This window comes from Pinus tabuliformis, chromosome 3_1, assembly GCF_031772625.1.
Source record: "Pinus tabuliformis cultivar Carrire ecotype Pingquan chromosome 3_1, CPIR1, whole genome shotgun sequence".
Taxonomy (NCBI): domain Eukaryota; kingdom Viridiplantae; phylum Streptophyta; class Pinopsida; order Pinales; family Pinaceae; genus Pinus; species Pinus tabuliformis.
Genome location: NC_142301.1, coordinates 188,152,599 through 188,178,890, shown reverse-complemented (window position 1 = coordinate 188,178,890; position 26,292 = coordinate 188,152,599). Strand labels below are relative to the sequence as shown.

The 26,292-nt window shown below is 38.8% G+C and overlaps 1 protein-coding gene across 3 annotated transcripts; it reads left to right on the top strand.

The window, feature by feature from the left end:
* Positions 1-8,631: 8,631 nt before the first annotated feature.
* LOC149186430 (uncharacterized) lies at positions 8,632-9,541 on the top strand. 3 transcript variants are annotated; one of them, XM_089412613.1, is made up of 4 exons: positions 8,632-8,924; positions 9,008-9,176; positions 9,270-9,339; positions 9,435-9,541. In XM_089412613.1, exons 1-4 carry the CDS (start codon positions 8,887-8,889, stop codon positions 9,518-9,520), a joined length of 363 nt encoding a protein of 120 aa, XP_089268739.1. In that variant the 5' UTR covers positions 8,632-8,886; the 3' UTR covers positions 9,521-9,541. The 3 variants fall into 3 exon arrangements, with proteins under 3 accessions (XP_089268739.1, XP_089268741.1, XP_089268740.1); XM_089412615.1 differs by having other exon boundaries at positions 8,636-8,924; positions 9,044-9,176; XM_089412614.1 differs by having other exon boundaries at positions 8,645-8,924; positions 9,270-9,321.
* Positions 9,542-26,292: the final 16,751 nt, after the last annotated feature.

Below are 26,292 nucleotides of genomic sequence, written 5' to 3'. Positions count from 1 at the left end.
TATCATATAGCATTAGATTTTCCATTTGTTCGCTTTTCTTATAGACTGCAATTCTAATTAGATTTTCCGTAATCTAATTCTGATTATATCTTCGCGTGGTGGTGGCGTATGCATTGTGGCCCAAAGAACATCCACCATCAGCATTTTCTCCATTTCATAGCTAGTGCTACCTAAAAATTTCAACAACAGCGATACCAGGTAGACTCGTAGAATTTGTGGATAGACAGAACTTCTGGTTGAAGAAGGTCGAACTTGTCATTACCACGAAATTAACCTGGGAAAAGGTTGCCAGGTTGAAAATTAATAATATTTTAATTACACGGAAAAGGATTACATGATTTGCCTTGACGATCCAATAAATGGAGCCTTGGCCAAAAATTTAAAAACCAATCATAATGTTAACTTTGTAAATAAAATTAATTTTTTTTTAATAATTTTTGTTTTGTTTGAACTTTGTGATTCGCGTGACTCGTATTCAGCCAGCATCGTACATTCGCTGAGACCGTGCTGTTAGACTGTTGAGTCCCATCACCTAGTGTTTTGTACGTTCAGTCCCATCACCTGCCTCTCTGTTTTAGATGATGAAGATTCTCTATTGCTTTATTTGACAGGATGTGTATGTGAATACCACGAACTTTTGATATTTCTCCCCTCTTCTTTTCGCTTGATTTGCTCTATCTGCGTGCATGTAACAGAATATTTTTGGAAATTAACCGTATCGACCATAGTTTATATATATAAAATTCGGATGCATGTAACATAATATTTTCGGAAATTAACTGTGTCCACCATGGTTTATATATATAATTCGGATTCCAATTCTGCTTTGTTTGCGCGCATGCTACACCATGTTTTGCGATAATATAATTGTGATGTACGCTTTATCTGTTTTACTTCCGTGTTTTTGGTTAAATTTTAAATATTTACCTAGCCAGGTAACGAGTATTTAAATACTAAATATATTAATGCAGGTTAGAATTATTATATTAATGTAGGTTAGTATTTAGAGACTCTAGCATTTAGAATTATATATCAATGTAGTTTAATATTAAATATATTTGTTATTTTTATTTCTGTGGATAAAATTTGAAATTTTTATGGATAGAATTTGAAACTTCCAAAAAAAATACATAATTTTTTTTAACAAGGACGGTTAATGTATTTATTGTCAAAAGTGGAGCAAGCTTCTATTACAATCGACAATAGCTTTTAAACACTGACCAATGAGAATGAGCTGATGGTAGTCCCTTCTCCTATGCTTATATTCAAAAGTTCTGTGAGTTTTTTTGGCTATTCTTGTTTTTTGTCTTACATTTTATCTCTGGGAGAGCAAATTCTGCGACCTTTTCCTTATGCTTTTCTTTTCGTTGTCCTTAAGTTTGTTGTTCCTTCTCCTATTGTTCGTTCTACTTGCTGTTCTTTCGGCCTGTTGTTCCTTTGGTTGCTGTTCCTTCTGCTTGCTGTTCCTTCGGATGTTGTTCCTTTGAACTGCTGTTCCTTCGGTTTATTGTTCCTTTGGGTGCTGTTACTTATGTTGTTGTTCTTTCTGTTGTTGTTCCTTCGGCCTGATGTTCCTTCGAATGCTGTTCCTTTGATCTATTGTTCCTTCGCCTTGCTATTCCTTCGGCCTGTTGTTCCTTCTGTTGATGTTCCTTTGGCTTGTTGTTTCTTCGAATGCTGTTTGTTCTGATGTTGTTCCTTCTACTTTTTGTTCCTTCTGATGTTGTTCCTTCTGATCGCTATTCTTTTGCTATTGTTCCTTCTATTGTTGTTGTTGTTCCTTCGGACGCTGTTCCTTCTTCTGTTGTTCCTTCTGCTTGTTGTTCCTTTTGGTGTTATTCCTTATGTTGGTGTTCATTCTGGTTGTTGTTCCTTCTACGGCTATTCCTTCTACCATCTGTTGTTGTACATTCTGGTACTGTTTTTTTTACTTGATAGTCCGTGTGCTTATTCTTCCATCTACTTGTTGCTTGGCGATCCTGAATATGACTTTCAAGATATCGAATACTACTCTCCCTCTAAAAAGCAGATCTACCTTTTGTAGATTGTCTAAGGAAAAGTATGAATCGAGCAGGGTCCTCCATTAAGGCTAAGATTACCTTGAGGCAGCAGGCAAGCTTTATTTGCCAGCGAGTCCGCTTGTTTGTTTAAATCCCGCAGAATATGGTATGAGTCGACTGTGTCGAAGTCTTTCAAAGTGTTTCGAATTCTCTGCAAGGTTTTGTTTAAAGCTGGGTTACTAAAATAATCTTCAGAGTTTAAGAGCTTTATCAGAAGCTCCGAGTCTCTGAATATTTGGATTGATTTGTAATCTAACTCCTTTGCAATCTGGCAAGCTTTTAGGAGGCTGTAACTCTCTGCTTGATTGTTCGAACTTATGCCTAGGCCCCAACTGAAACTAGTTTTTTCCGATCTGTTTAGGGAAAGAATCAATCCCCTTGCGCCTGCAATGCCTGGATTCCCCTTGGAGGCTCCATCAAAGAAGATAGTGGCTTTTGGTGTCCCCTGCCACCACTTAAGAAAGTCACCTGCAGTGAGACACAGGTGCTGAGTAGGATCTTTCATCGGTTTGTTGATTGAATCTTTCCTTTCTCTTGGCATGCAGGGTCTTAGCCATGCAGAGAATTCTGCAGATAATATAAAGGCAAAAGTTGGTTTATCTATTATGTCCAACAATAGAGCTTTTACTTTGGTGGCAACTTCCACTTGATTTCAGGATCTTGTTGTTAAAATGCACCCATTTTGAGCCAACCACACTTTCCACCAAAGGCATTTTGGAATAGCTTGCAAAATGTTTTTCCAGCCTGTGCTTTTAGATTTCTTCTCAGGGTTTTGATCTGCCCAGGAGGTGTAGAGAGTAACAACTGAAATCTGGGAGGGGGTGGGTACGCTAAGTTCGTGGAGGACCACCTTCCAAACTTCTTGTGTGAAAACACAGTCAACCAATAAATGGTCAGAGGTTTTGATAGAAGAAGTGCATTGGCAGCATCTAAAGGGCTCGTGGAAGCCTCTTTTATTCAGATTTTCTACTGTTAGTGCCTTTTTATGCATAAGTAACCAAGTGAAGAAATTCACCTTTGGAAGGCAAAAGGGAGACCAAACGGATTTCTAGAGCTTCGGAGTCAGCAAAGATATGTGTGTGGCTTGTAATGAGGAGAATCCTTGAGCTGTTGTATAAATTCTGGTTCTTCCCCACCCCCATTTATCTTTGGATGTACGATGGACAAGGGTGAGGCCAGAAAGTGCTACACAGAGCAAGTTTTTTTGTGTTTCCAGAGGGTTAAGAACCCCTGGAAAAGTCCATCTTGCCCAATTCCCTTTGTTGTCCCAAGAACATATGCCTGCAAGCCAGAGAAGTCCTTTGTTCACTAGACATATTTTTAAATCGTTACAGAAACTTAGGATGGCCAATGGGGCATTCCCTTGAATGGTGTCCTCCCAAAGTAAGGTTCTCTGCCCATTACCCAGTATTCTATATAAATGCTAATATATATGGTCGATGATTCTTCTGACTAAATTCCATATTGTTGTTCCTGTTGGAGTAGAAGCAGTTCTGAGGTTTCTCAGGGAGACTCCTTATAGGTATTTCTTCCGGGGGTTCTTGCTGACAGGATGATTTTTATCTGCATACAATTTCCATATGATTTTTCCACTAAGAGCCAGATTTGCTAAGCCTGGATCCCGTATCTATAACCCACCTTGCTGGAGTGGTCTATTTAGGATATCCCATCTTACCAAATGTAACTTGCTCTAATTTCCCTTGCCCCCATTCCATAGGAAGTCCTGAAGGAGTTTGGAGATCTATTTTGTGACAGACTTAGGAGCTAGCAGAAGGGAAGACTGGAAGATGGGAAGGGCGGAGAGGACTGCCTTTATCAAAACCAACTTCCCTGCCTTTGTTAGCCATTGGCCTCCCCAATATGCTATTTTTGCTTTTATCTTGCTAATTACTTCAGTCCATAGGGAGGGAGGGTTTGGTCCCAAGGTTAAGGGAAGGCCTAGATATTTAATCTTTTCCCACTTGTCATACCCAGGGAATCCCAATATGCAGGCAATTCGAAGGATAGTTCGGTGATCTACATTCCAGCCATAAACTACACGTTTTCTTTTATTGATCAAGGCTCCTGGGATTAAACAAAAGTGTTGAAGGATTTCTTTGAAAGCCTTCGCTATTTTAATCGAGGCCCCTCCCAAAAGGAGAGAGTCATCTACAAAGAGGGCATGATTTATAGGGTCCACCCCTCTTTCTGCCTTAATACCTGGGATAGTGCCTACTTTCATTTTCGCTGTCAGCTTTCTGCTTAGGGATTCTGCCAACAAGATATAAAGAAAGGGTGACAATGGGCATCCTTGGCAGAGCCTTCTAGAAGCTTGGAAGAAGTCAGAAGGACTTCCATTGACCAGGGGGGCTATCCAAGGTCTGTGTGTGCAGGGTTTTATCAAGTTGACAAAATCAGCACTAAAATCGAAGGAGAGGATGATTTTATAGAGAAATGAGAGTTTAACTTGGCCAAAAGCATTTGACATATCCAACTTGATGAGCATACATTTTTCCTTCCGAGAGTAGCTAGAGTGGAGGGCTTCCTGCACTTGGATCACATTGTCTATGAGGTGCCTTCCTTTAACAAAACCGTCCTGCAGAGGGGAGATCAGGTTCCCTAACAGAGGCTTGAGTCTATTGGCTAAGAGTTTGGCAAGGATCTTATAGGAGGCATTGCAAAGAGAGATTGGACGGAATCTGTTGAAAGTCTCAGGATTAACTTCTTTCGGGATAAGGGCAAGGAAGGTAGATTTGGTGCACCCTCCCACTTTGGCTTTCTTTTGGAAGGATTTTACCATTCTGAGAAGATCGAGTTTTATTACATTCCAACAAGCTCTGTATAAATGTATGGTGAAGTCATCTGGCCCAAATGCTTTATCCGGCTGCATTGACCAAATGACTTCCACTATCTCTTTTTCAGAAAAAGGCTTCATTAACCCAGCATTTACATCTGTAGTGACAAGAGGGGGTATGTTTGATAGAAAATCGGCAGCTAGGTCGTCATCGGAAGAACCATCCTCCTGGAACAGATTTTGATAATGGGTTGTGGTTGCCTAATTTATGAGAGACTGTCCTTTGATAACTTCCCCCTCCTTGTTGGATATTTCAGAAATGTGATTCCGAGAGGGACAAGCTTTACATTGTTTATGAAAAAAAGTTATGTTTCTGTCTCCAGCTTGGAGCTAGAGGCTGCGAGACTTAAGGCACTAGTATTCCTCTTCTTGTCGAAAGGAAAGAAAGGAATTGAACTAGGCGTTCTGTTCGATGAGCAGCTGTGCTTTGGTGATTTCAGATCCTTCCATGCCTAATTGAATCTCAGCTAGAGCCTAGACTGTCTTTTGTCTATGACTCGTAGGAGTGGAAAGGGTTTTTTTTTTGCCCATACTTTTAATGCAGAGTTAGTGTGTTTGAGTTTCTGTTCCCACATGAAGCTGGGGGATCCTTCAACTGGTTGCACCCAAACGTCAGCCACTATGTCCATAAATCCCTCTCTCGATACCCAAGGAGGGTTGAATCTAAAGGGAATAAGGCCCAAGTCCTCCTCTTTCTCTATCAGCGACGAGATGGGGTTATGATCAGAAGTTATTTTGGGTAGGAATTTTGAAGAGATTAAATGCTTCCCCTCCAACAGAGTACTTTGAACTACAAACTGATCTAAACGGGCAGCAATGTTGGCAATACCAACTCTATTGTTGGTCCAGGTATAACGACCTTTCTTAGGTTTGTGGTCCAGAAGGTCCCATTCGAGAATCAAAGACTCCACTGAGGCGTGGAAGAGATCTATACCCCATACTCCACCTTTTTTCTCATTTGGGTCTAGAGTGATGTTGAGATCCCCTGCCAGAATGATGTTTTGGGGGGCATAGATTTCTAGGAAGTCCGAGAGAGAATTCCAGTAGTCCTTCTTTTCTAAAAAATTAACAGGAACATAAAGATTGAAGAGAGCCATAGAAATCTTACTTGGGAGGTGAAGAAGACTTGTATATATCCAGTGTTGGGTTGCAAAAGAGATTTTAAGCTGGAACTTATCCTCCGACCATAGGGTTGCAAGGCCCCCTGAAGTACCTCTGGCGCTGACTACTTTTCCTAAGTTCTTTTTTCATTTGGTTCGACTTAAAGACAGAAGAGCATATTCTTCTATCTTTGTCTCTTGGAGCAGGAGAATGCCTGAGATTTCCATTCTTAATAAGTCTTTTACTGCTTCAGCTTTCAGTGGGTTTCCCAGACCCCTGCAATTCCAAGAGACCTTCTGCATTATTTACTAGAGGTGGGTGGTGTAGACCCACCCTTTGGGGGTCTGGTCCTTGTGTTCCTGCCTAGTGACATTTCGATCATGGACTAACTGCCCTGCATCTTTAGTCGCTCCGCCTCTTCTTCTCCGATCTCCTTGCGAGACTTCCTTCCTGCCTTTTTGTTTGATTGGTCGAGGGGTTCATCTTTGGAAGAACCAGGGCTATCTATCAGCTTTTTCTTTTTGGTCATTTCTGCATAAGAAGGTGGGGAAGTGGCGCCTACTGGAGGGCCTTGATTTTCCTGTTGGATTGCATCTATACAAGGAGTTTCTGAAATGGCTTCTACAATTTGTTCCTGAGATCCTGAGTTTATTTCTGCGTCTTCTATCTGTTCCATATTCTGTTGCACCTCTCCCTCTTCAAGTTCCGGTTGGTCTTCTGGAGGGTTTAGAGCAGCAAAAGGATTTGTTGAGATGGTGGCCTTTGCTGTGGCTTGATCTTCAATTAAACTATTCCCAGCAGAGGGTCCTCCGGTCTCTAGATTCCCTCCTTTCCTTTTCGTTCTGATGGTTTATTTAACTGTGGCGGTTTTTCTAGCTTGTGTCCAATGTTCGCCCTTTTCTTTTTCAGATTCTTCCTCGATTTTCTTCTTATAGTTTCGTGCAAAATGACCATAGCCATGAAAATGTCGGCACTTGAAGGGGAGTTGTTCATAATCTAGTTCCTGAATGTGAGACCAGCCAGCTATGATCAACTCGATCGCCTCAGGCAATCCTATCTCCAGATCGACTTCAACACATATTCTGGCACATGAATATTGTTCTCTCCTTTCTTCCCTATCAATGTATTTTCCTAATTTGTTCTCGATTGTTTCCATATATTCTGGGTTCCAACAATGAAGAGGAAGATGAGGTAACCTTACCCAGATAGGGACGGCTGAAGGAGTGTCCTGGGAAGGATCAAAGTTTGGCATCCATTTATTCAGATAGAGCCCTTGTGGGCCCATGAAATATGGATTGTTTCGGAAGATGAGATCTCGATCTTCTACTGATTCGAAAACAAAAACATAATAACCTATGCCTACCATGTGGCTTCGTATTCCTTCAGAGACAAGGGGCCTCCAGTTTCGTTGGACCCATCCATCAATAGCTTTGGGAGAGGGCCAGAGACCCGTGAATTGTCCAATGAGCCCTCGTTCAGCCAGGTTCAGTGCAGTCCAGCACGGGTGTTCCGTAGGCAGCTCTACTGAAGGGATGGATTCAACTTTCTTAACAAATTTTTGTTGGTTCGAGTTTGCTTTCCTCTTGCCACAGGAGGCTACCAATCTCTTGAAGGCAGCAATCTTAGGAGGGGGGAAGGGGGCCCCCTCCGACGTCCATACTGGTTGGACTCAAAATTTTGATGAGGAGGCTCACCGCACAGAGCTATCTCCACACACTAGATGGTCTCAGCAGCGGGAGGCTGCCGAGAGAGCTTAGCAGGAGCGACGATGGCTAGGTGGGCATGCTCCAGAGCCGAACCCTAATCTCACTACCTTAAAAAAAATACACAATTTCAAAAGTAAAATCGAGAAATAAAAAAAAGTCATATAAAAAATAAAATATAAATTTTATTTATATAAATTAAATAATTAAATAAAAATATGTAAAATTATAATGAAATGTACTAATATAAAATTAAAGTTTGATAAATATAATAATTGAAGAAAAAAAAAGCACATAACTCATGAATTACCACACCATCATAGAATTTTACACTATTAAAACCATTGCAATCCATAGCATAATCATATGTTTTCACCTACATGCCCTCTTTCCACCTATATGCCCTCTAGAAGACTTCTTACACTCAAACTCTTGCGCATCTTCAAATTCTTATTTGAATTTTGAACAACAGAGTCTTGACTTCAGTGGAATTCGTCCTCCGATGCATATTTTATTCACTTGGGTTTCTTTGTTGATAAGATCTTACCTATGTACCCTTCATGGATGGTGACCTTTGTATTCCTCTAATAATAAATCGCTACAATGTCTATCACATCAAATCATGGTGAGTGGTTTAAATGGTCGCTAATCACATCACTTATTAGTCCCTGCCATCTGGCATCCGGCAGGGACTATAGTAACCGTTCGGAGGGCAGATAACATTAAATCGCCGGGTTTTTTAGTGGTATTTTTAGTTATATCATAAAGTTTGCACTTCAACTTCTGTTGGCCATCTTATTTGGCCTCTTCCCGAGGCGGAAGAGGCCGGACCATATCTTAAACTGCTACTTACCCACAATCAACTGGCCTTGACGGTTTGCGGTTTCGATTTAATGCTGACATTAATTCCTTAATTTTTACTGTTAAGTGCGAATGGGTACATATCCTAAGTTGCTTGTTCTTTGAGCTATCTGAGGAGGCTGAACGTGTCACTCTGCATGCAGAACAGATGCTGTATTTCTTGCCTCTTACTCGTGCTTTACATTTGGTTCATCGTCCACAGCTTGAATCCAAAGCTTATTCCTGCAACCTCTAAGCTATCATCGTCCACAGCTTGAATCCAAAGCTTATTCCTGCAACCTCTAAGCTATCGCGACTGGATTTCACCGCTACCATTCGACATGGCTGCATGTGTACACAGAGCTTCCATGGAGTCCCTCAGAGCAGGTGGACTCTCCCTTAAAACGCTTTCAGTATTGACTGTTAATTAATATTCGTAAGTTTAACCATTTTTCCCAAATTCATTACAGGGCTGTTGCGGCTCTCATGTCGTTCTTGGTGAGCAGAAATGGAGAGAGCGCTGGTTCAGCTCCTTTCATCTGCACTGCGGCTCTCATGTCGTTCTTGGTGAGCAGAAATGGAGAGAGCGCTGGTTCAGCTGCTTTCATCTGCACCTGCACCAGTACCACAGAAGACAAGGTATAAAACTTACCGTTGAATTATCCTCCATTCTGTACTCTATTTACAATAATCGTTTCACATTTAGGTCTCTAAATTTGGCTATGCATGCAGGCTTATTCACCCAACAAAATGGGGTTTCTCCAGTCCCGGTGGCTGCCAACGGGTAAGTCACTCCCTCAAGGTATCGCCTTCCTTGTAGTCACGGTAACAATTTTTCCTTTTTCCTATGTGGGTATTATTTCATTCCAGTGATAATGTTTGTTTACTTGAATGTAGGTCGCAACTTCCGTTGTGGAACGAACTTCTGGTTCCAACATTTGACTCATTCACCATTCCAGGCTCCCTTGGAAAAGCCTAAATAGTTCTCAAGACTTAGCTATTGAGGGTTTGATCGATTTTACTGAGGGTTGGAGGAACTGTTGTTCCCATAGTCTTTAATTAGATTTATTAAATCCAGAATGTATTTAAGGTTTTTTCCGCATAGGGTTTACATCTTGTAACTTAGTTACTATTAATATTGCAGTCCTAGTAGTGAATAGATATGTTACTTCATTATTATACAATGGCTTGACCACTTTTGAGCATCCTTAGCATGAATACGATCTTATTATTCAGAACTTAAAGATATAAATTTCGTGTTAAAGATTTGGGGTTTCAATGAGCAGTTTTGATTGTAATTTCTGGGTTTTTCTTTTATCAATTCCATCCCTACAGGATTGGTATTTTCATTAATGTATGGCTTTCATGGCTGACAGAGAGACCCTTGCATCCAACAGGGTTGTTTCTATGCCCATGTGTTGTTTTAATATTAGATTATTTATCACACATTTGGACTTTTTTGGGAGCACACCTCTGTGTCGTCTCGAACTAACCAATGTTACAGTCAAATAATAAATACATAGCCATTTTTATTATGGCAAGGTAAATTCTTCTTTACAGGAAATTTTTATCATTACATAATTCCCTTACAGTTTGGCTCGCACTGATTTTACATGATTGTGGTTCAACATATGTTATTCTAAATGGTTAATCGACTCTGTCTATTCGAGTTTTTTCTTTGTAACTTATAGAATAGAAAAGAAATATGAATGCAAGTATCAATTAGCAATTTAGCTCTAGACCAAGCTATGTACAAATGTATCTAACTTACAGCAGTGCAGCGAAGACTCGGTGAGTACTGGAGAATTCTTCAGAGAAGATCTATCGCCTCTGCAGGTGCTCGCCTGTGGAAAAGCTGAGAAAACAAACACGTCACTTTCTACAGTGATGCGAAAGGAGTAAATTGGAGATATAACAGTTGCCAATAGCAACCTTCTGCCAAGGGTGGGCCTGTATTTGTGGAAACTTCAACTCTGGATAATTAGCATTCATGCATTTAATCTGGATCGGATGTCATCTTCATGGAGATCTGTAATAGTGACCGAAGACAAATGTTTTGGATTGTTACAATAAAGTTGCGAGCATGCAAGCCACGTGTTATATCTGTGCTGAACACGGGGCGAGGCTCAACAGACATGTTTTTAACTTGCTTTTCGAGTAATCTTTTTAAGTGAGGTTTTTATTACCTGTGTACTTGAATATGACTTATAATATGACTTGATAAAGCGTTGTCTCCGTTTCCATAAATCAATGGTCGGCAACTGGAAAACAATTTTTATTTTCTACAAACTTTGCAGTAATTATGAAATTACAGAAGGAATATAATTAAATTCTCTGTAACATGTAAACATACCTGGCACACCACGCTTCTGCTTCTTTGTTAGCTTTCCTGGCAATTGTCTCCTTGCATGCTCGCTCGCTGTACCTGAACAAGGTTTCTGGACCGAAACCCTGAGTAAATGCGAATAGAAGTATATTTATAGCTATAAAAAAAAATATTAGGTGAAATACAATATGTACATATGGGTAGTTAGGTTGAAATCGAAGGGCCAGTAAAGCGCGCATGCATTTGACTTGTTGTTAGAGGGTCTCAGCGCAGCCGAAACTCCACCTTCCAAACCGTCAAACTGTTGAGGTAGCTAGATTTTATTATCAACCGAATGGACGGCGCCCTATTCGTTATTATCGATATCTAATTTGACTTGCTTAAATATTTTAATAGTCAGTTTTCAAGGGAGCGTGGTCGCAGCAACACCCCACCTTTGAGGACTGTCTAACCTTCTACTAAAGATCGTGATGATGATAAGGCCTCCGTTTTCCACATACTCGTGAGTTCTTTTGGAGTTCACTGGTTCACCTACTACTCGTTGGTGTGTATAGTACTTTAGCGAGTATTATAAGAAATGAAGGGACCCAGTACTGGAATTTGCCGACCAAATTGTCCTATTTTAGCTATTAAATATTTATCAAAGTCTTCCATTGCCCTATGAAATCTCGGTTGGGATAAAGCTTAAGTTTCCCGTGTTAATAGAGATTTCTCTTTGAAGAAAAGCTGTGCGAAAAGGCAAATTTTTGATAAGCAGACTATAAATATACATCTAGATTAATGCAGCTCTCTGTAGTAATATCATGCTATTACCGCAGCTTGTAGGGTCTGATTACCGGCACCGGCTTGTGAATTCACATACACACATAATTATTACATATCCTCTGATGGATACTTTCATATTCCATATTTTCTGAATGTCTTGCTGCTTATATGAACTTTTTTCATTACACTGCACTTCTCACAATTTTATATCTGTGCCGAACATAGGGCCCAGGCTCAACAGATATGTTTTTAACTTGCTTTTACTGTATTCTTTTTAAATGAGATTTTTATTATCAACGGCCCTCGTGGCGATAGGGAACGCACACGTGGAGGGTGCTGCTGCCCTTGATTTAATGATATCAGCAAGTTCTCATTCTCAACCTATAAATTCAATATTAAAAGCATCTCACTATGCCTATGTGCTATCATTATCGTTGGCGGCAATCAGTTATGGTAGGTCGAATACATGAACTCAGATAGAGCTGCGTAGGCAGAGGTAGCTGGAGCTACAGTTGACTTAGTTTTACTGGAGTCCCCTGGAGGACGCACCAGAGGAAGCAGCAGGGGCCAAGAGGAAGCAGCAGAGGCATTGGCGCCAAAGGAAGCACTACCAGCCATAATCCCTTACATCCCATTGCATCCAAGCTGGTCGTTCAACTATGGATTATGGCAGGGACTAGCTGCGTCGCAGCCCATCTTGTTTAACATTGTATTTCACCTTTTTATACTCATTCATGAATGTAACTTTCTATTACGACTTTATAATTTCAGTCTAAAATTTTATTTTAAAAATTTCCCAATCATCATTTTTTTTTTTAATTGTTAATGTTTTATCTGAGGCTTGTGAATGCTAACGTCACCATCATAAATGCTGACAAGTAAATAGCGTATGTACAGGTATCCTTTGTTTTTTCCATATATCTACTTCCTAATAAATTGAGATCATTTATTCGGAAAATGGCAATTATAATGTAAAGTTTTGTTTATATGGAATGGCTGGGTATGTTATACAACTTGTTTACTTCAAATTAATAATATCTCTTTATAGAGTTTTGAGGTTTATAAATTTAATGGTAATTATCTCAAATTAAAATAGTTTAAATCAATAAACTTGTTTACTTTTAATTAATAATATCTTTTTATAGGGTTTTGAAGTTTATAAATTTAATAGTAATCCTCTCAAATTAAAATAGTTTAAATCAATAATATATTTTTATAGATTTTATAAATTCCATGGAGATCGTGCCAAACATAAAATATTTTAACATCATGTTAAAATGAAGTTTTACTCTTGATTTGTGGATTACTCTTTTCTAAAAAAGAATGTCATTACCCAAAAACTTGATAGTTTAATGGACAAGGGGTGAGTATTTACTAGATGACATATGATGTTAAAAATTATTTCCCTTCCATCTATTATGTTATTTTTCTTAGCTTTCACATTTTTTCCCTTTTACCAAAAAAAAAAAGGGAAGAAAATTAAAATATATACATGACCATGTCCATGGCTTATTTTATTGGCTAATCAAAAAATGTTTTAGAGGTATCTTCATGATACAATATATTTTACAAATTATCTATATCACATTCATTCTCCTAGTGTGGTTCCTCTATCACCTACACAAATAATAGATTTAAATTAATAAATATGATATTAAAGTTTATAAAAAAACCATCCACAAATAGAGTTGGTATTATCTCTGCTTAGCCAAAGATAATGCGATCATGAATTATCTTGTTATTTTAAGTGTAATTTTTATTAGTATAAAGTTGGATGCCTTTATTGTTTTTTCAACTTTATTGTTTTTTACTCCAATTTAACTATATCTAAACTAACCTAGAGTAGCTACGTTGTAGTCCTTGTTCAAATGTGGGAGCTAGTTTATATATTTCAAAGTTCAATAATTAAACTAAGAAGCAAGGAACCCTAGTTATGCGGCCTTATTTTTTTTTTTTTTGTCACGGCTGTAAATGTAATGATAACAGTAACCAATTCCCAGCCAACCTTCACGTCACACTAATGGTCACACTAATGGAGGTTTAGAAATCCAAGCCTTTTCGTGTCCAAACATCAACACAAAATACTTTTAAATAAAATTTATGAATATTAAACTCTCGAGGATTCCACATGAAAGTTGTCATTATGCGGTCTCTTTAACTTATTGGTCGAAAAAGTATAAAACAAAATTTATGAATATTAAACTTTCGAGGATTTTACGTGAAAGTTATTATTATGCAATCTTTTTAATTTATTGGCCGAAAAAGTATAAAACAAGGCCATATAGCTAGTGTTCCCTACCACTTAGTTTAATAATATATTTTAATGTCATGATGTGTTGTATATACTCCAAACAATAATAAAATTGTAAAATGAGATATGAATATTTGTTTAACTTTTTATTATTAATTTTTAAAATATAATTAAACATTTTTTGGTAAATAAAAGTTATATATATATATATATATATATATATATATATGACATTGAAGAGAACGATAACAAGTTAATAATTATTTATTTAATATTGAATGATGACAATTTTTTATATAGAGCTCATATTATAATACACGTCATGTCATTAAAGTATAGATTAATATAATGAGAGTTGTACAAATTGTACACATATTATTTTTATATATTTTTCAACTAATCATACTTGAAATAAATTAATTTTATTTAAAAATAATAAATTTAATTTCATAATGTTAAACTTTGGATAGATTTTAAATTTTTTTAGTCCAAGAAAAACTAATAGCAAGTCAATGAAAAACTGAATATATCTTGCTATTAATTAATACATATCATGCACATTTTTATAACTAACCCATAAAGTATAAAATAAGGGTAACAAATATATAGATGGTTAGTTGGCATTAAATGCGTTGGGGATGTATATGCACATGGTTGATAACTGGCTTGCCAAAATCCAAAAATGAGCATATACAACCCCACTCATTTAATACCCATTGGCAGGCTATTTATTTTCAGCCTAAAATAAAATTCAACCTCTCCTTTAAATTTATTGAAATTTTGATGAAATGTTATGATAAAATTCAAGAGAAATTTTTGTAAATATTTTTTTTTGCCAAATTCGAGCCATTTTTAACTGTCGTGGCCAAAGCTTGGTAGACAACACCTAAAATAAAGGTGTTCAACAAACCATTCTTTGAATATTTAATTTATGATATTCAAACTACGAGAATATAGATGTATGATCCAGTCTTGCTTACTAATCCAAGGTCAAGAGTGCAACTTCATTTTCAACTAGCTCTCTATGCTTGCAAAATGCCTACCCTCCTTGTACACAAATAGAAAGGGAATCTACGGTTAAATACAAAATCCTCAATCAAGAGAAAAGGAACACTTGGATATATGATGATATGGAAAATCACTTGTGGCTTGCGATGTGGTTAACTAGGTTTCTGTTGGGTTGTGTTATATTCTTTCCACGACTAGCCCACGTAGTTAACCGGGGGGTTGGGGGGGGCGGAGCCCCCATTTGTTGTGTCGATTGTGTAGCGGGGGGGGGGGGGGGGGGGGGTCACGGGGGGTTTGAGGCATATCTGTAACCCCACTTTATGGGGTCTGGGGCAGCGCTCGGGAAAAATTTCGTTTTGGGCCTTATGTTAGGATGGGCGGACCCACCTATGGTTTTGTGCATGATTTTTGCACATGTTTTTGGATGCGATGGTTTTCGGTCCATGGTATTGGACGTGATGGTTTTCGGTCCATGGTATTGGATGCTTCGGCATGTATAAATATGTATTATAACATTGAAAGGAACATAATGAAAAATCAAGTTGGTAGTCCCAGTTTTGGGATCCAGGAGAAAATCTCTATGTATATGTGTTTTATGTGTTATGCTCTTACATTGTTTATTTTATGTGTTTTAGAATTCATATGCAAGTAATTTCTGTACGGGGTTAAAACCTACATTTGGTATCAGAGCAGTGTTGGCTTCAAGGGGACGCCTTTGTTGCTGAGGGATTTTGCTCAGGCCTGTGGTAGACCCTGTTCAGTGGGAGATCTGCAAGATCAATTCTGGTGGTGAAAGAATATGGTGAGCAATGGAAAGATAGAGATCGAGAAATTTAATGGTTAGAGTTTTGAGTTGTGGAAACTCAAGATGGAGGATCTGTTGGTGGATAAAGATCAGTGGATCACGGTAGATCCGAGTACTAAACCAACGGGAGTGTCCGATGAAGAATGGAAGAAGGTGGATCGGAAGGTAAAGAGCACAACACGATTTTGTGTCTCAGATTCAGTATTGCCGAGTATCAGGGAAGCTACGACGAAGGCTTTGTGGGACAATTTAGGGACTTTGTACCAATCTAAGTCTCTGGTGAATAAATTGTTCCTGCGAAAAAAGCTGTATAACCTGAGGATGAAAGATGGAGACTCAGTGACAGAGCATCTGAACACATTTAATACTGTGGTAAGTCAGTTAGCATCTGTTGATATTAAAATTTCAGATGAAGATAAGTGCATCAGTTTGTTCTGTTCTCTACCAGATTTGTGGGATAGTCTGGTTATTGCAATAGGTAGCAATGCAACTGCCTTGCAGTTTGATGAAATAGTCTCATCCTTGTTGACGGAGGAGATGAGACGGAAAAATATGGAGAGCCAGAATGGTGATGCCTTATCTGTACGAGGACGGTCCCAGAACATAAACAAAAATAAGTCATCGAGTGGGAGATTTAAATCTCCAGGAAAACTTGTAAAGGTGGTGTGCTGGAAATGTGGAAAGGAAGGCCACTTCAAAAGGGACTATAAATCTCAAGCTCCCGACAAAGGAAAGGGATCTGATGAGGCTACTTCTGCAGAGGTGAAAACCACCTCAGATGAAGGTGGGGATGTGTACTTGGCTTATTCATGTACACATGTAGATCATGAGGCATGGTTGATTGACTCAGGTGCATCCTTTCACTTCACTCCCCATAGAGAGTGGTTCTATGAGTATGAGAAATATGATGGTGGTGATGTCTTCTTGGGGGATGACAGGAAGGCTAGAATCATTGGTCGTGGAAAAGTAAAGTTGAAGTTGCAAGGTTGAAGGGTTAGAACACTTCCGGGTGTTCTCCATATTCCTACATTGGCTAGAAATCTGATTTCTGTAAGCAAGCTAGATGATGCAGGTGTAAAAATAGTGTTCGATAAGGATACCTACAAAATGGTTTGGGGAGCACTGGTATTGATGCGATGAGTTCGAATTGGAACTCTGTACAAGATGTAAGGTAGCACTGTTATTGACGGGTGCAACAATTCTATGGTTCCTGAAAGTGGAGCAGAAAATCTAGAGGTCTTTGGAGAGAAGACCATGTTGTGGCATCAAAGACTTGGACATATTGGAGAGAAGGGCCCTCGAATACTTCATGGTAAATTTATGGTAGAAGGTATGAGTAATACCTCTCTGAATTTTGATTTCTGTGAAAATTGTGTATATGGGAAGTAGAATCGGGTGAGTTTCCCCTCTAGTAGTAAGAGGGAAAAACATATATTAGAACTTGTGCATAGTGATGTGTTTGGACCTGTGATGGTTCCATCACTGAGTAAGTCTATGTACTATGTATCATTTATAGATGACTTCTCAAGGAATACATGGATATATTTAGTTAAGAAGAAATCTGAAGCCTTTGACAGGTTTAAAGAATTTAAGGCTCTCATGGAAAATCAGACAGAGAAGAAGATAAAGGTGCTGAGGACAGATAATGGTGGAGAGTTTTGTAGCAAGGAATTTGAAGAACTCTATAAGAAATGTGGTATAGCATGACAAAAGATTACTCCATATACACCTCAGCAAAATGGAGTTGCAGAAAGAATGAATAAGACATTGATGGAAAGGGCAAGAAGCATGCTCAGTGGTGTCGGGTTAGGACAAGAATCCTAGGCAAAGGCAGTGGATACTGCATGTTACTTGGTCAATAGGTCACCTTCATTAATGTTGGAGGATAGGACTCCATAAGAGGTATGGACCAGTAAGAAACCCTATCTTTCACATCTGAGGGTATTTGGATGTGATGCATATGTACATGTTCCAAAGGAGAAATGAACCAAGTTGGATAGTAAATCTGAAAATTGCATCTTTGTTGGGTATAAGGATGGTTTAAAGGGTTATAAGCTTTGGAACCCAGTCATACGGAAGGTTGTGTACAGCTAAGATGTGGTGTTAAAAGAGATAAAATATGTTATTAAACATGAAGCCCAACCAAAGGAACCTGAGAAGATAGAGTTTGAGCTTAAGGAGGAAGAATCAAACTCTACAGCAGAGGAGGAATAAAAAGATGAAGAGCCACAAACTCCAAGTGTGAGAAGATCAGTTCGAGAAAGAAGGCAGCCTGAAAGGTATAGTCCATCTGCTTTCTGTTCAAATTTTGCTTTGTTTGTTATTGATGATGATCCCAGAACTGTGAAGGAAGCAGTGGCTTCAGAGGATGGAGAGCTCTGGAAAGAGGCCATGGTTGATGAAATGGCATCTTTGCACAAAAATAAGGCTTGGGATCTGGTGGAGTTGCCAGCTGGAAGGAAACCCATTGGTAGCAAATGGGTGTTCAAAAAGAAGACAAATGCAGAAGGAAAAGTGGAGAAATACAAAGCTCAGTTGGTAGCAAAAGGTTATTCCCAGGTGCCGGGAATTGATTTTGGTGATATTTTTTCTCCTGTTGCCAAGGTAACTTCCATTAGATTACTTTTAGCTATTGCTGCTGCTTTTGATTTTGAGGTAGTATAGATGGATGTGAAGACAACATTTCTTCAAGGGGACCTGGAAGAGGAAATCTACATGAAGCAACCTGAAGGCTTTGCGGTGAAGGGTAAGAAAGAACTGGTATGCAAGTTAAAGAAGTCTTTGTATGGGTTAAAACAGTCACCAAGGATGTGGTATCAGAAATTTGATACATTTATATGGGGACTTGGCTTCACCAGAAGCAAAGTAGAACATTGTGTGTATTTTAAATTAATTGGTGACCATGTTATTTATCTGGTCTTGTATGTGGATGTCAATATGTTGCTGGCTGGGATTTGAAGACCCAATTGTCCTCCAAATTTGACATGAAAGATCTTGGTGCTGCAAACTATATTTTGTTCATGGAAATTAAAAGAGATTGAGCGAAGAGGAAGCTCTGGTTAAACCAAAGGAAGTATGTCGAGACAATACTGCAAAGGTTTAATATGCAGGATAGTAAACTAGTGAAGGTTCCTATTCCTGTAGGTGTGAGGTTATCTGTTAAACAGTGTCCCAAGACACAAGAAGAGGAAGAGGACATGTCCCACGTTCCATATGCAAGTGCAGTCAGTAGCCTGATGTATGCAATGGTCTGTACTAGACCAGACATTGCACATGCAGTGGGAGTATTGAGTAGGTTTATGTCAAAACTAGGGAAGGAGCACTGGACAACAGTGAAGCGGGTTTTCAGGTATTTGTGTGGCACTAGTGATTATGGTTTGTGCTACCAAGGAAGACCAGGATTGGATAGAATGTTGGATATTCGTGGCTTTGTTGATGCAGACTGGGAAGGAGATTTGGATCAGAGAAGATCTACAAGTGGGTATGTGTTTAACCTATTTGGAGGTGCAGCCAGTTGGATGAGTAAGAAACAATCTGTAGTGGAACTATCAACTACAAAGGCAGAATACATGGTAGCCACTCATGCAAGCAAGGAAGCAGTTTGGTTGCAGAGATTGTGTTCAAGTATGGGGTTAGTACAGGGAGCTATAAGGATAGACTGTGACAACCAAAGTGCAATTTTCTTGGCAAAGAACCCCGTATATCATTCAAAGACAAAGCACATTGATGTTCAGTATCACTTTGTGAGGGATATGATAGAGACAAAAAGGTGTTTCTGGTAAAGGTGGACACTTTGAAGAATACTGCAGATGCACTGAAAAAATCTGTGAGCTTTGCGAAGTTCTCTTGGTGTAGAGAGACAATGGGCATTTTAGGGTTGGAAAAATGATTAAGCTTTCTTGTGGCCCCTTGTGGAAAGAAAACAACAAGAGGGAGAATGTTGGGTTGTGTTATATTCTTTCCACGACTAGCCCACGTAGTTAGCCGGGGGATTAGAGGGGGGGAAGAGCCCCCCTTCGTTGCACCGATTGTGTAGTAGGGGTGGGGGTCACAGGGGGTTTGAGGCGTACTCGTAACCCCACTTTATGGGATCCGGGGCAGCACCCCAGAAAATTTTGGTTTTGGACCCTATGTTAGAATGGGCAGACCCACCTATGGTTTTGTGCATGACTTTCGCACATGTTTTTGGACGCGATGGTTTTCGATCCATGGTATTGGATGCGATGGTTTTCGGTCCACGGTATTGGATGCTTCAACATGTATAAATATGTATTATAACATTGAAAGGAACATAATGAAAAATCAAGATGGTAGTCCCAGTTTTGGGATCGAGGGGAAAATCTCTGTGTATATGTGTTTTATGTGTTATTCTCTCACATTGTTTATTTTCTGTGTTTTAGAATTCATATGCAAGTAATCTGTATAGGGTTAAAACCTATAGTTTCAATGCCTTCAAGTTTTGATGATTTTACATTTGGAATTTAGTTTTAAACAAAGGGGGCTCCACGGTAGCTAGTCCTTGCTCTAAGCCAGAGGAATTTATAGGTTCAGTTCCTAGGATGGGTTGATGGGATAGGATGACGTTACATGGGACCATGTTATACTTGGCATCTGCATGCCACTTCTTGAATCCAGCCACGTCACACAAGGATCCTGGCAAACAGGATCGAGATCCGATCACCAGTTTCGGTCTTCTCCGGCTTCAACCAGTTGTTAATGCCTTGTATTCTGCTGATGGAAGTAGAGTTATTTCAGATGCTGGGTGATGGGACAAAAGCTACAACATTCTTTATTTCTGTCTTCAAGGTGGCATCCCTAATGCAGAAGGAAGGTCAACTAAAGTCAAGTAGGTATATATAAATTTATTTGAATAATAAAAACATCTTTGCATGAATAAATAATTATTAAGAAGTTGTTTATCTCCAAGAACTCAAACACCAATATTCTAAAGAATAAGTTAAAACAATTTGAGTTCAGAAAACATGTTTACATGAATAAATTAAACCGAAGCTATTTATCTCCAAGAACTCAAACACCAATGCTCTAAAGAGCACAATGCTAGAAAGTGCCAAATTCTTGATAAAAGATGCATGCAGTGGTTCACAATTCAGCAGTTGAATATCCTAGATACCAACAAAATACCTGCTTTTTCTCACTGTAAAAACAACTATTAATTATATCATATATCATCCACATTCCCATGCAACAGGGCCATTTCTATTAGCATTAGATTCAAAGTTCATTTCTTGAACGAATGACTTACAATTTTTTTTTTTTTTTTTTAGAAAACGTTATGTAAGATAAGATATGGCAGTTAAAAAGGTATATGCTAAAGTAAATTTACAGAAGCCTCCATCAGCATATAGCTTAGAAAGTGAGCCAATCGACTGTCAGAGGAATGGGAATTCAAGACCCAACTCGGTCTCGAACGGGAAAAAGTATGGATAGTTTTCTAAGAATCTCGACAAGGAGGACGCTATTATTTATCTAGACGAGGGTAAACCCATTGAACATAGCCAATTGTCGGTTCTTTGTCAACTGTCCCAATATGTGAAGGCACTTGGGGCTTTGTCTCCCTATGCTGCATGTGACATCGGTCTGGAAAGGGTAGATGTTCTTAAGTGGCTTGGACATAACCTTGTCGTAATGCGAGCTTGTGGCGATGAGCAATTGTTACTTATAGGCATAGTACAAAGTCAAGGAACCCAATTCATTCAGCTCTCTGAGGATAGGTGCTAAACCGGAGCGAAGGCCAGCATATGTATACGCGTTACCGTAGCGACACCCACATGATTGTTTTGTCATGAGAAACACAGTCACGTATCTCTCATGTTGAACGCCAACCTGCATGCATACCAAATGCCTTATTACGATAAACGCCAACCTGCTTGCATGCATACCAAATGCCTTATTCTAGCATAAAGAAATCGTCTCGGTAGTAGGCGGTGGAACAAAGGTTAGCTTGGCTATCAGCTAACCAGTTCTAACTTCAGTTCTTCTACTCGTGGTCCATATGAAGACCTTGAACCGACTAGTTCTAGTTTCAGTTCTTCTGCTCATGATCCCTTCTACTCGTGGTCCATATGAAGACCTTGAACTAACAGCTGCCATCTCGCTTAGTACCAACGATATACCAAAAAGTCTGGCAGCAGTAGCTCCAGAGCCATGTTTTCAGCTGCATGTTTTCAGGTGTGGAATCAAAGAGAGTAGTTCCACAAGTAGTAGTTCAGGATGCAGCAAGGGTAGACCATCAAGTAACTTTTCTTCCCTTCCCTGTATTAGGTGAGGTGGGTGAGGCCCTGATGGCTCCTAGCTTCCATAAAAAGCAAAAAGTTTCAAGGTGACTGGTTGCAAAGGTTATAGATACAGGGGCAGAAGCAAAGGTAGCTGGTAGGTGCAACTATTTAGCCAATTTATATGGTATTTGAGTGTTGTTTGTAGAGGTATAACAACATATGAGGTGATTTTTTGAAGACCAAGCACAATATCTACACCAGGAGATGGGGAAAATCTATGATAGGAATTATAACCAACAGCATGGGCACATTTTCTGGGGCACGTTTGTGATAGGAGTTATAACCAGTAGCCTGGGCACATTTTCTAGGGTTGTTATGTGCCTTAGTTACAACATAAAATGGAGCATTCTTAACCATTGTTTCTGGTGCCTGTTGACTAGGTAGAGGGAGCGCACTACCTCAGATATTCTTTACCCATTTGTTGTGATGCCCCTTATTTCAGGCATTAAAAAAACAGTTATTCTATTAGCAAGTGCTTGATTAAGTTTAGCAGGGCAAGCATATGTCTTTCAGTCTCAATTAGTAGTGAAGTGATTGTTGTTTTTAGCACTCAGAAGAGGACGCATGCTGGCTAACTTCATCAAAATTGAATAAGCATGGCATAATATACAGTGTAGGTGTGTTCTTGCAACTTTCTTCAAACTTCCGAAGAACTGAAGCTAATGCCTGAAGCCAAGCTAATGCCTCCTACAACAAAAGGAAATCAAGCAGAAGTAGCTTGCCTCCTGCAGCAAAAGGAAAATAGAAAGAAGCTAGAAAGCTAGAAAATGTTGCATGAATATAGGTGTTACTCTTCATGAATCATTAATGTTAATGTTTGTCTTGCTCTTATTCTGTCTACTCTTACTTATAGTTGAGATGTGGAGATGTGCCTCCGCTTATAACCTTATTCTTTATATATAAAACAGATAAGCATACCTTGATGGTGATAACTCAATGCCTCTAGCAAGAAAAGAATGCCTCTAGAAACAAAGAGAGGGGAGCTGAAGCTTGCAATAGAAAATCAACTTCCAAGCATGGTGGAAGCGGCTAACAAAGATAGGGGAGCTGAAGCCCGTAACATAAAATCAACTTCCAGGCATGTAGGAAGCGGTCTTGTTATTGAATTGTTAAACTCCCCCTTCATGCACCACCGCCAGTATGCTCTACAACTAATAACAACATGAACCACCCCCTCGCAGCTGTTGCACCACATGGAAACTTCAATGCACCATCTGGCAACTACAACTTTAGAACTTACTTTAGCTTACCATTATAACATTTAGCATCTGTTAAACTGTAAAACTAATGATAGCATTAGTTGACACTATGTTTCCATTAGTTTACATTATGAAATAGATTTCTGAAATAAGTACACGTAATATATGATTTTGGCCTCTTCGCCTTGGGAAGATGCCAAATAATATGGTGAAACCATATGCCTCTGAAAAAAATTTGTTTATAAGTGGCAGGGACTAATAAGAAACAGGTGAATTATTAGAATAACATCTTTAAAAAATTACTATAGTCCTTGGCCATTGCCAGATGGCAGGGACTAATAATAGAGGATTTTGGGATCTGACTTTGGTTATAACTAGTTGTATTTAACACTATACTCGATTTTACAAAAATCTTCATGATTGATCTAAACATTATAGTTAGTTTATAAAATCTCATGTTTTAAGAATATTGAATATTCTAGATGGTGTTTATCCAAAATGATAAATCTAGAGTTTCATTTATAAATGATCTTTTATATAAAAATTTAATAATATTATGAAAAAGTGATTGTAATAGATCAATTATAATTTGGTAGGGATTTAAAAAATTATCATTAATTGAAAGCAAAATCAAACTTAATACAATTTGAGTGAAAATTTGTTTGTAATAGATTAACAACAATTTGGTAGGGATTAATAAATCATGATTACTTGAAAGTAAATCTAAGTTTGACATAATTTACCTCTTATTAGCTTACTCATTAGAAGAGTTTTCTGGATCGAATCACTACGAGCATGAGAGTGGAATGCTGGAATAACCTCGGGGCCTCCTATTGTCACAAGGTCCCTTTTGGGCACACCGCGATCCCTTGAGTGTGCATCATTGACGTGTTTCACCTTTGCCTCATGGAGCACATAGTTGCTCCATCTGAAATATGCCTCAAAATAATCTCACTTATATAATCTCTATAGCCTTAATTACTTAGTGGAATATAGTGACTCTTTGATATAGTGCAAGCAATGTTGCTCTCACTTCTACTTCAATTATAATTCCATTCATAAACACATGAGTATTATATGCAAGACATAAATCCATCATAAACATCAACATCCACATGCACAGATTTATAATGGAATAGCCTTCTATCCTTCTTTTATTAATGAATCAACCTTGCAAAAATCATTGAGACAATGGCGCAGGTTGCAAGAGTACAAAGCCAAAAGAATGAATGTACAGAGGTTCCAACCTTGTTGTACCCTTTGGAACCTACTCGGATCCCTCCAGCACATTCATAGGTTGTCTAAGCACCCTACAAGTCATATCGACACCTCCGTAGGTCATCTTTGTACCTTATGGTTCACTATCACTCTCCTTGTCCCATTCTTGTCTAAGGTCTCCATGATCGTAGGCCCCCAAGCCTTTCTTCACTCAAATCCTTCACGCCCTTCAGTTTTCACTTCCTTTCACCTTCATTTGCGAGATCGATCATGCTATTGAAGGTTATTTAAGTTCATTCGACTTCCTCCTCCTCCATATTATGATTCCTCTACTTATACAAGTCATGCCTCATGTTGTCCCACCTTCTCACGGATCGACTCACCCTTATGATTGAGCGCCTTGGGCTAAGTGATGAGCGCCAATATTGCAGCAAGGATGCTGCAACTCCTGGGCTACTAGCTTTACTTATCAACCTGGGGTTTGTACAAACTTGGAGGTGACAGTGATGTATGCACAAGTAAAAGTGATGGTTTTGCATGTTGTCAGTGTTCAGCTAGTGAGATACCACTGGGATTCCAAGCCAGACTTCTATAGTGTCAGAAGAAGCTTGTCTCTTTGATGGAAGAATGGCAAATCTACTCTAAGAGAGTTACTCTACTGCAGTAATCGAAAAAAACCAACATGTAATGTTAAACCACACCATACCCTAATTAACCATTTAAGCAGCTATGCATAATACTTTGGTGATAATTTATTATCCTTCTTAGCTTGCTTTAGGGACATTTGCTTATATGGTTGTAGCCGTAGGAATACCCAATCACCTACATCAAAAATTCTTTCACTGCGATGTTGATCTGCCTGTTGTTTCATTCTATTTTGTGCTAACACGAGGTTATCCTTTAAGAGTTGGAGGACTTGTTGTTGATGTTCAATGTGATGTTCCACTGCCTGAACCTTAGAATGTTCTCTTAAATATGATGTGATGGATGGTGGTTGATACCCATAAAGTGCCATAAATGGGGTCATTTTTGTTGCTGTATGGAAGGAAGTGTTATACCACCATTCAGCCAGAGGCAACCATTTGACCCATTGTGTCTGTTTATCAGATACAAAGCAACGAAGATATCCTTCCAAACATTTGTTTACTATCTCAGTTTGCCCATCAGATTGAGGATGATAAGATGAGCTATGAGCTAACTGAGTACCAAGACAAGAAAATAATTCTGTCCAAAAATTTCCAGTAAAAATGGGATCTCTGTCACTTACAATAATCTTTGGGTTTCCATGTAGCTTTTGAATTGTTTCCATAAATGCAGTAGAAACTGTACTAGCTTTAAATGGATGTGATAATGCACAAAAGTGTGCATACTTGGTAAGTCTATCAACTACCACCATGATTACACTCTTTCCCTCAGACTTGGGTAAACCTGTGATAAAATCCATTGAAACCTCCTCCCAACGTTGGCTTGGAATGGATAAAGGTTGTAATAGACCCGGTGTCTTAATTGTTTCAACTTTATTTTCTTGGCAAACCAAACATTCCGCCACAAACTTTTGAATATATGATTTAAGGCCATCCCAAAAAAATTCCTTCTTAACCCTGTGGTAAGTTTTTAAAAATCCTGAATGCCCTCCTAAAGGAGAAGTGTGCAATTCCATAAGAATTTTTTGTTTTAGCTGGGAATTCTTACAGAGGTATAAGCGATCTTTGTACCATAACGAATCATTTTTCCAGCTAAATGTATCAGACGTACTGGAATCTTGTTGTAGCTTTCGAATAAGTGCCCACACTTCTTCATCATTCTTCCATTCCTCCCTTGCTTCATTTATCCAATCTGGTTGGATAATAGAAATGGCGCACAACAATGCTTCCACATCCTCATCCT